The following is a 10238-nucleotide window of genomic DNA, read 5'->3' as shown; positions in this document are numbered from 1 at the left end:
GTTTTTCCATAAAAGGGCTGGGTTTTCATTATTCTTCTCTTTAAAAAGTAATACCCTCCTCGTCTCGGCTCCCCCCTCCCCTTTCCCATTTTATTTAACACAATTAATTGAGGCGTCCACTGGTGCCCAGTTGGATCCGCACCACTCTCAGGCACCGCCCCCTGGCCCCACCCACAAAAGGGATGGAGGTGAGAGGGGCGGGGACCAGGAGGGCGTGGCCTTTCGGCTCCCCCGGCTTCAGCCAATCAGAAGGAGAGGCGCTCCCGAGTGGACGCACCCCAGAGGCGGTGCAATGCCAAATGTTGAGCGCTATTGGAGACGGTGGTTACGCCCCCGGCCGGCACCCAGCTCGTCGGCCCCGCCCCTCCCGGTGCTGCGGAGTGACGTCCCCCAAAGTTCTTATTTTGGACCCCCACTCCCCCCAGCCTCTCGTCCCCCCTCTAAAGAGGGGTAGGGAGTGATGCAAATGTTTTATTACCTTTGAGAGCTTCATCTGAACTGTCAGGCCCGGAGGGAAGGAGGAGAGGAGAGAGAGTGGAGAGCGGCGGAGAGGGTCAGCTTGGCCAGAGGACAGGACTTAGAAGCGAAGCCTGTAAAGCCTCGAAGAAAATGCGAGAGAGAGGCAAAGGCGACGAGTGAGAGGAAGCGAGGACGCCGGGGGGTGGGGCGGGGGTCGCCAGGCCCGTTTGCAGAAGTGGACAGACGCGCAGAGCCCTAACCGAGGCCATCAGACTTTTCACACGTAGTCTTTGTTTTTCTGTGTTTTTCCTCCTCCCCTCTGTCTCTTTCAATATTGTAACTCTAGTGCCTTGTCGCCCAGAGGGAAAGGCGAGTCGGGCGAGTGGCGCGCCGAATCCGGGAGCCGTGGGGATCCAGGCACTGCCCTTTCTGGCCGGCGGAGGAAGCCCGCCCCGAGGCGAGGTCCTCCCGCGGGCCGGAGGCGCTCCCTCCCCGCGCGCCGCGAGCGCCGAGTGCGAATCAGCCTGGGACCGAAGGAGCAGGGCTTCCGCGTAAGATTAGAGGAGCTCCTCGGGCGGAACCCGGCGTCCTTTGAACCTCTCCAAAGAAAGCCAGCCAGCCCCCACCCTCCGACATCAAAGTGGAGATTTGGTGACTCCTAACTTTGTTACGAACTCTCTGGGGCCGGCCGGGGGTTTGTTTTGCTTATTTCCCGGGGGGAGAAGATGGGAAGTAGCGCCCTTTGAGCGGCGAGGAAAAGTGAGGAGAAGAAGAGACCGCGGTTGAATCCAGGAGTCCGGGAGCGAAGGGACAGACAGACCCACCCGGACGCCCGCCGGTCTGGGAGAGCCACCGCCTCTCGAGCGGCGTGTTTGTTTGTACGTTTCGGTGGCGCAGCTCCGAGAGCAACTCTAGGCAGCGGCGTGCTCGGCCCAGTTGGCCGGTGGCCGCCGGGTGCGCGGTGCTGCTCCCCGCTCGTGCCCTCCGCGCTTCTCGCTCCCCCCAGCCCCGCCGCGGGCACCGGCCCGCGCCCTTGCTGCGTGGCTGCGGGCTCCGGCCTGGCCGTGGGATGTTAGCGGTGGGGGCGATGGAGGGCACCCGGCAGAGCGCGTTCCTGCTCAGCAGCCCGCCCCTGGCCGCCCTCCACAGCATGGCCGAGATGAAGACCCCGCTCTACCCCGCCGCGTACCCCCCGCTGCCCGCCGGTCCCCCCTCCTCCTCGTCGTCGTCCTCCTCCTCCTCGTCGCCATCGCCGCCTTTGGGCGCCCACAACCCCGGCGGCCTGAAGCCCCCTGCCGCGGGGGGGCTCTCGTCTCTGGGCAGTCCCCCGCAGCAGCTCTCCGCCGCCACCCCGCACGGCATCAACGACATCCTGAGCCGGCCCTCCATGCCCGTGGCCTCAGGGACCGCCTTGCCCTCCGCTTCGCCCTCCGGTTCCTCTTCCTCCTCTTCCTCGTCCACCTCTGCTTCTTCCGCTTCGGCCGCCGCCGCCGCCGCCGCGGCTGCCGCCGCCGCCGCCTCGTCCCCCGCGGGGCTGCTGGCCGGCCTGCCCCGCTTCAGCAGCCTGAGCCCGCCGCCGCCGCCGCCCGGGCTCTACTTCAGCCCCAGTGCCGCCGCCGTGGCCGCCGTGGGACGGTACCCCAAGCCGCTCGCCGAGCTGCCCGGCCGGACGCCCATCTTCTGGCCGGGAGTGATGCAGAGCCCGCCCTGGAGGGACGCGCGCCTGGCCTGCACCCCTCGTGAGTACCATCGGCCGCGCCCGGCTGAGCGCACGCCGCCGGCGCAGGGTCCGGGCTACCTGGTGGGCGTGTGGGTCGGTGCAACCTCTGGCCTCCGGGATAGTTCGGCCGCGCCGGAACCGCACGATTTAGGCGGGGCCAGGGCACTCAGCGATGCATTCTCTCTTTCCTGAGCTCCCGCGCTGGCGTCCAAGCCCCCCCCGTCTCGCTCGGTCTTGGGCACGCTTCGCGGAGCGGGGGTGCACGCTTCCGCGTGGAACACAGCGCGGTGCGGGGTGTGTGTATCATCGGAGGACCCGGGGTCCGGCCGGAACCGCAGGCCGAGCCTGGGTTAAAGAGGTGGTGGTGGGGGAGAGGCGGGAGAGGCCACGGCGCCCCGTCCGCACCCCTACTTTCCCGTCTCCTTCTGCTGGTTAGGACCCCCACTCCGCCTTCGCCAGTTTAACTGGCCTCCTCCCTGCGAACCGGTGGGGAGCCGCCCCGGCGAGACCTCCACAGCTCTGAGCGTGCATGTCTCGCCGTGGGTGCCCCCCACCTCACTTCTTGACCCGCTTCCCTCCCCCTATGCACCCCTGTACGATCGGCCGGGGTGAGCCCATTGGAGACAGGCCGCGACCCGCGGAGCAGGGCACGCGCCCAGTCACTTTGGGCCGCTCCCCAGCGCTGGTCCCCGCTTTCCCACCTGCCTTGGCCCCGGGAGCACCTTGGGCCGGGATACCGTGGGCCCGGGCTTCATGAGGGGCATCGTGGAAGGGCAGAGGAAGACGAGGTGACGGAACCAGGACTGGGACCTGCAGCATCTAGCAGGGACCTTTCTAGAAACAGCTGCGTGTCCCCGGGATCGCTCTCCTCTCGGTTGTTAGCCACCTCGCCCTGGAGTGCCCCAGCCTCGCAGGTGGCGTTCTGGGGCCCAGCCCCGGCTCCTTTTCTCGATCATTCCTTCGGTTTTGACCGAGTCCCCGAAGTTTCCTCAGAGTCTCCCGACCGCTTTCCCGTGGCGGAGCGGCGAGAGTGGAGGGAAGTTTCGGGAGCCCACGGCGGCCCCCCGGGAAGCCGGGAGGCGGCGGGCGGCCCGGGCCGGTGAGGGTGTGGGAGACGCTATTGTATCCGTTTTGATGGCCGTGTGGGGACCTCCAACAAAGGCGGCGCCCCCTCCCCCTCGGCCGCAGCAGCGTAGACTTGGGGGCGATTTCGCTCTCTTGTGTGCAAAACACAAGGCCCCCTTTGTTGCGCGCACACAGGTTAGGAAGGCGGTCAAGGAGCAAAAGTAGTCATCCTCCTGCAAAGGGTCCGGGGCCCGCGGGGCGCCGACCCCAGCGGGAAAGCGGCCGTTCCCCGCCCTTCTCAGTTCACTGGGGCCTGACCGCGGGGCGTTGGCAAACTTTAGGGATGTGCCCCCCGGCTGTTTGACGCAGGTGCTGGGCAGAAGGTTAGTTAGTGCTGCTCCAAACACCCCGGCTTTTAAAAAAACGGGTGGGGGGCGATCTAAACGGTGTGTGTGTGGGGGGGGGGGGGGTTAGGGCGCTATCAAAAGGCAAAGAGGTGCGGTGGGACTGGAAGCGCCACCCACGGCTCTTCTGGAGCCCGCCGCGGGATAAGCTTTTCTTTCCCACCAAAACATTGTTTTGTAAGTTCGTTTCTTTTCCGCGGAGCCGCTTGTAACCAATGATTTCCCCCCCCTGCCCTCGTTTATCTATTATCGCAGATCAAGGATCCATTTTGTTGGACAAAGACGGGAAGAGAAAACACACGAGACCCACGTTCTCGGGACAGCAGATCTTCGCCCTGGAGAAGACTTTCGAACAAACGAAATACTTGGCGGGGCCCGAGAGGGCTCGCTTGGCTTATTCTTTGGGGATGACGGAGAGTCAGGTCAAGGTGAGTGGACCTTGCAACTCCAGGGATAGGCTCTCCACCCACGTCGCGTCCCTCTCCCCCGCGCCCCTCACCCCATCTAACAAACGGGGCCTGAGGAGCCTGAGGAGATGAGATCAGCTCTGCGAAGGGGTGGGGGTGGAGGTTAAAGGCTCTCCTGGGCGGGCAAACTGTTGATGAACAAAAGGAATCAAGTCCCCCTCACCCCCGCCTTTGAAATGAGGTTAATCTAGATAGCAGCATGTGCTGGGGGAAACTCATCATTATTAGAGAATAAAAGCATTACTGAAATATCAGCCCTGAGAATAGATCAGACCAGTTAGATAGCTTCTGTTTAGTCTATTTGTAGAGATATTCAAGCTTTTGTTTGTTAATTAAGGCTCCACCAGTCATATAATTTCCTAATGTAGATCAGCATTATAGTGGTACTAGACATTAACTTGCAGTTTGAAAAATAAATCTACAGTGTTTAACCACTTAGCATGGATAAATCTGCTTTTAGTTTAGCTGAAGGCAATGACTTTGGCATAGTAATTTTCCAAATGAATTGACAAGATTATTACTTTATTATGAAATTGAATTGTTTTAAATATGTTTATCAACAGATGCAAGACATTTTACTGTTTATGACAACAACTTATAATTAAAATGTCACTTAGCTTATAATTGAGTTGTATAGCATATTCCCAGGGATTCAAATTTTAGAAATCTTTCCTTGAAAAATAAAGGGAAGCTAGATAAATTAAATCTAGCAGTTTCCTGTATTTCCAGTAGTCTCTTTTGTTCCTCTTCTTCATTTACTATATTTGGGTTTTTTTTGGGGGGGGGTTGTCTATAAGTCTGTTTTCATTAGTCATATTGCTGTTCTTTAAGTAGGAATAACTGTTAGCCATGCCTGTTGGTTAGAGTGTATTTCCCCTTGGACAAGCATCATAAAATGAATTTCACAAGTGATTTTTGTGTGACTATTAGAATACCATCACAGTTAAAATTATTTTTGCGATGGTTGGTGCAGAGCCTGCCACAGTAGTCTGGAGGTCTTCATTTGTCACTGTAAATATGTCTGTGTGGCTAGACGTGAATTATTACAGCTGTATACAGAAAATCAGAATCACTTTCATAACAATTCTGATTCTCTAGACAGAATACATAACGGATGGATGAGAAAATGGCTGAGAAGCATAAAGAGAGGATAATTCAATATGATTGGAAAATTGGTTGCTTATTGCTGGTGCTTTAAGTTAAAATATGTGTATCAAACATGGTGTCAAATGTGGTGAATAGGCTTGAATATTTTTATATAAAATGTGTGCATTGGGGAGGAACACTATCAAAATAATATTTGAAAAACTAGGCATGCTAACAGTGGGAAATAATGTAACTTGCAAAATTTCACTTACAAAACAAACTGATGAAAACTCTAAGCCTTTGGTTTTATGAAAAACATTAAACCAGACAGACAAACACACACCACATTGATGATTTTGACTCAGGTCTTAAATATTTTCACGCATTCATGTTGGTTATTATTAGTGATTTGAGGTTTCTGTTTTAGCAGATTAAAAAAACTTTATATGATTGCACGTGTAAATGGGGTTTTAAACTACCATGTCTGTGTATATTCAGACTTGTGACAAATGAAACAAACATCTATCCAAAAGTGCAAAGGCGAACGGAAGTAATTTGGGGGGGGGGGGATAAATGCTGTGCTTTCTCCCACAAATCACACTAAAAAGCAAGTACATTTAGGTTGTTTGGAATACCTTAATCTAATAAAGTATATAACGAATTAAAACCACAGTCCTTAAGGGGCAGCTTTAAAAGGGGAAAAGTTTTCCACTTTCAACTAGAAAGTGGAAAAGTGCACTCATTTTTAGGGACACTTACTTTAAGTTTCCAAGTTTTTTTTTTTTTCTCTTCTGAGAAATCACTCACTGACAACCTCAATACTCTTGTTCCTATCGCTATGGCAACGGGCAGGCAGTTTGTAGGTGCCCGTTCCTCAGAGGAGCCTGGGGCGATGGAGACTGACTTTGACAGCCCAGACAAGGGAGGTCTCTGAGGGAGGGCGGCCCGCCGTCGGGGGCCCGCAGGAGCGACTGCGGCAATGTGGGAGAGGTAGCAGAATCCGCTCCCGTTAAGTCCCTGCCACCTTTGTCTCTCCCCTCCTCCCCTGATCGGCTCGCAGGTCTGGTTCCAGAACCGCCGGACCAAGTGGAGGAAGAAGCACGCGGCGGAGATGGCCACGGCCAAGAAGAAGCAGGACTCGGAGACCGAGCGGCTCAAGGGGGCCTCGGAGAACGAGGAGGAGGACGACGACTACAACAAGCCCCTGGACCCCAACTCGGACGACGAGAAAATCACGCAGCTGCTGAAGAAGCACAAGTCGGGCAGCGGCGGCGGCCTCCTGCTGCACGCGTCCGAGGCGGAGGGCTCGTCCTGAGCGCCGCCGCCGCCAGCCACCGCCTCCGCCCGGGGCCGCGGGCCGCGCGCGCGCCCGGCCGTCCGGCCCCGCCCCGCCCCGCCTGCGGGGGGTCCTTTGCTATTTTCTGAGATGTACATATCTATTTTTTTAACCTAAAAGTTGAGGAAGATGGAGGAGAGAGACTCGGGGGTTGGTAAGAAGGCAGAAAAATGACGAATGCACTGCCCAAAGAACGCAACTGAAACTCTCCGCTGGGCCGTCCTCCGCGCGAGCTCCTACCCTCTCCCTGTATCCCAGGAGGGAGCGGCCCGGACCCCCAGCGCACTCAGGCTTCCCGGCCTTTGCATCGCAGGGAAAGTGGGGGCGGGGGGGCGCCCTCAGGGACCAGTTTTCGTGGGATCGGCTGCTACCGCGCAGGGGACCTCGGAGCTGAGCGGGCGGGCGGACGCCAAGGATGGGAAGAGGGACGCGCCTCCCCCCCACAAACTGCTGTGCGGACTAAAGTAACCTGTTGAAGGCCCCTTGTAAATAAATCGTGAGTCACACTGACTAGAAGTTACTTTATTGTGAATATTTAAAATGTAAAATGGTTTTTTGAATTTGGTATAAGAGATGGACCTCCCTTTTAAGAGCTATTAAAACCGCCCGTTCCCCTTTTATTTTGAACTTAATTGGAGACCGTAGAAAAGAACGTTCTCAGCCCCCCTCTCCTCCAGCTACTCCGGGGTTTGGGTTTGTAGGGTCTCACTTCCCCGCCTCGTCCCCACTCACCCCCCGCTCCACCACCCCGAGCGCGGGCGGCTCCAGCCTCCAGCCTCCAGGACTTGAAGTAGAAGAAGCAGAACCGCCTCTCCGTTCCTCTCTGAAATTGCACAGTCGTTTGTTGCTATTTATTAGTGATTTAAAGAAAGTATTCGGGAGGGAGGGGCTACATAGCTTGTATTTAATTTAACTCCTTTCTGATAAAAATGCGTGTTAAAATAGATGGTGGGCATTGTTACAACTGCTCTGGGTCAGAAACATAAAAATCCATTTAGTTGCTGTAATTGAATTTGAAGTGTTTTGTATGATAAGAATACTACAGACTATGTAAATTGTTTTCTTTTTTTAAGCTAATAACGGTGATATATTAGCATCTTTAACATTTATTAATTTATATAAGGAATTCGGTTTGTAAAGAGAAAAGACACCCCCCACCCCTTGCAAGACCAGTTAAATGTAATGCACTTTCTGTTTCAAAGGATAAAATCAAATTAAAAAAACAAACAAACAGTTTGAAGACGTCTGTTGCCTTGAATGAAAGGGTACAGATCATCTGATCTCATCAGCGATCTCAAATAAAAGTCAAGACCACAAAAATTTTATATGGTTACTTGGGTAAAATAGTTGCTACTTCATCACCACCATCATCATCTGGAAGAGTGGCATTTCTCCTTCTCCTGGATTGGGAAGATGGAAGAAATGCAGACGCACTCGTAGGAGAGACTTGTCTAGCAGGCTGCTTCTGGTACTTGTGTTGTCTGACTTTTTCCTGATGGCTTTTTCTTTTGCAAGGAAGTCCCTGTGGAGTTTTGGGAAGACCTCATTTCCATTAATCCAAGATAGCGCCTCAGCCGGGCGCTAGCTCTCTTAGCTTAGAGGAGGCAGTGCAGCTTGATGGCCCGGCAGCAGTGCTGTTGGGTACTAACCTTATCCCCCTCCACTATTAGCTTGCAGGAATGCAGAAGTCGGTGGAAAGACAGGAACTATGATTTTGCCAACCAGGGTAATAAAGAAGGATGAATTTAAAGAAAGCTTCTTGTAACTGACGCGAAAGCTCTAGGGTTAAGGAAGCAATGCATAGCTTTTGCAGTTGAATTTGAGGGGGGAAAAAAGGGAGGGGGGGGATCCCAGGGAGAGGGCGGTATCACTGTCTTGGGATCTTTTTGTTTTCAAACGCTCAGTTATAAACTCAGTGAAATATAGTTATCTCCTTAGTGTTTCAGGTTAACAAGCTTGTGTTCAAAGACAGAAAAATCAATAGAATTCAGTAGAATCTTCAGGCTAGTGAGAGAGTATGGATCTGTTTTGTTCCCTTAAAAAAATTGTGAAAACTGGGAATGAATTTGTCTGAAGGAAGTTATTATAGAATATATTCCTGATGGCATCGTCTAGTGGAATGAAAGGATGCAAATTTGCCCTAATTCTTTTCTCTAGTTTGCCCGTGAAATTCCCAATAAACATCAAACTTCTGAATTTTTGTGTTCTTAGAGAGTCTAAGATTTGTGTCCTATAGAGAGGCAGCTATTTCAAAAGAGGATTTGCTGTGCTGGGATGATGTAATTTAAATTCCAGCTGTAAACAATAAGAACTAACTTTTTTCCTCCCTCCTTTCCTTCCTTCCTTCCTTCCTTCCTTCCTTCCTTCCTTCCTTCCTTCTTTCCTTCCTTCCTTCCTTCCTTCCCCTCTCTCCTCCTCCTCCCCTCCTTCTCTTTCCCACCTCTCTTTGAAGGATCCTAGGAAAGGGCAAGTTTATCAGCCTAAAACTTCACTTTATTTTTTTGTCAATTTGCAAAAAAATGAAAGGCTCTTTTCTACTTTATTTTTTAAACCTTCATTCATCTCCTTTCTGCCTTGAAAAGCCAAGGAACTTTTTATGTATTTCTTCTTCCTAAGAAAGCAAAAATTCATGAGGTAATGAGAAATGCTGCTCCTGGAAAAATTTGAATGATTATTATTGTCATTAGTAGGAGTAGTGGTATATTGTAGTATCACTCATGGAAAACTTGGAACAGAGATTAAAGCTTTTCTCTCAAGTAAATAGGTTAGAGTATTTATTCCAAGTTAGAAAGGAGCAAAGACCCCTCTTCTAATTCCTGTAGGAAGCATTCCCTCTAAGCTGCTCACCTTCCCATTTAGAGAGTATCCAAGGGGTGTAAAAGCTGGTGGCCTGGCCTCCACCCTACAGCAAATATGTGGAGGGCAGACAGGGTCTGCATGGTTGCCAGCCCAAGCACTGAGGTGCTCTGAGTTCTGTGGGTAGCATTCAGAGTTGGGCTCTGGGACTATGCGGCACTGGCATTTGCTCCTTTTTTTCCAGTTGACTGCAGCAGTGACTTGAGGTTTCCAGTTAATTTATTTCCACCCAGGATTCCAGCTGGCCACCAGTTGCAGCTGGCCCCATAAAGCTGTGAGTGAGGGAGAAGTGGGTGGGGATACCTTTCTTAGGTGTCCCTTTATCCTGGTTGGTTTGGTTTAGTTCTGCGTGTGTGTAAAAGGGATGTTTTTCAGCATGATTAGCATGGTGAGGAAGCCGAGGAAACACTCTATAGCTAAAGCAAGGGAGAATAAGTCATTTTCACTTGGGGTCAAAATTTTGATGGCATTAACCAGCCATAAGCATCTGATTAAGGCTTCCAGCCAGTCTTTACAGCTGCAGGAGTCATGATTTTGAAACAAAAAGTAACAGCAAATGACCTGGTGGATCACTGCTTTCATTTTTATTTTTTCCAGTTTTGAAATATAATTGACATAACATTGTATAAGTTTAAGATGTACAGTATACTGATTTGATACATGTATATATATTGTGAAATGATTACCACAATAAGTTTAATGAATATCCTTCATCTATCTCACAGTTATAATTCTTTCCTAGTGATGAGAACTCTGACGCCCTCTCTTAGCAACTTTCAAATATATGCTACAGTATTGTTAACTGTAGTGAAATCCTATACATTTCATCCATAGACATTTTGTGC

At 52.1% G+C, this 10238-nt stretch overlaps 1 protein-coding gene across 1 annotated transcript; it reads left to right on the top strand.

Annotated features, from left to right (window-relative positions):
* The first annotated feature begins 464 nt into the window (after positions 1 to 464).
* On the top strand, positions 465 to 7725 carry NKX6-1 (NK6 homeobox 1). Its single transcript, XM_036305493.1, has 3 exons — positions 465 to 2198; positions 3904 to 4076; positions 6262 to 7725. Exons 1-3 carry the CDS (start codon positions 1529 to 1531, stop codon positions 6514 to 6516), a joined length of 1098 nt encoding a protein of 365 aa, XP_036161386.1. The 5' UTR covers positions 465 to 1528; the 3' UTR covers positions 6517 to 7725.
* Positions 7726 to 10238: the final 2513 nt, after the last annotated feature.

The sequence above is a fragment of the Myotis myotis genome, unplaced genomic scaffold (genome assembly GCF_014108235.1).
Source record: "Myotis myotis isolate mMyoMyo1 unplaced genomic scaffold, mMyoMyo1.p scaffold_m19_p_1, whole genome shotgun sequence".
NCBI classification, from domain to species: Eukaryota; Metazoa; Chordata; class Mammalia; order Chiroptera; family Vespertilionidae; genus Myotis; species Myotis myotis.
This window is presented reverse-complemented; position numbering and strand designations above follow the sequence as displayed.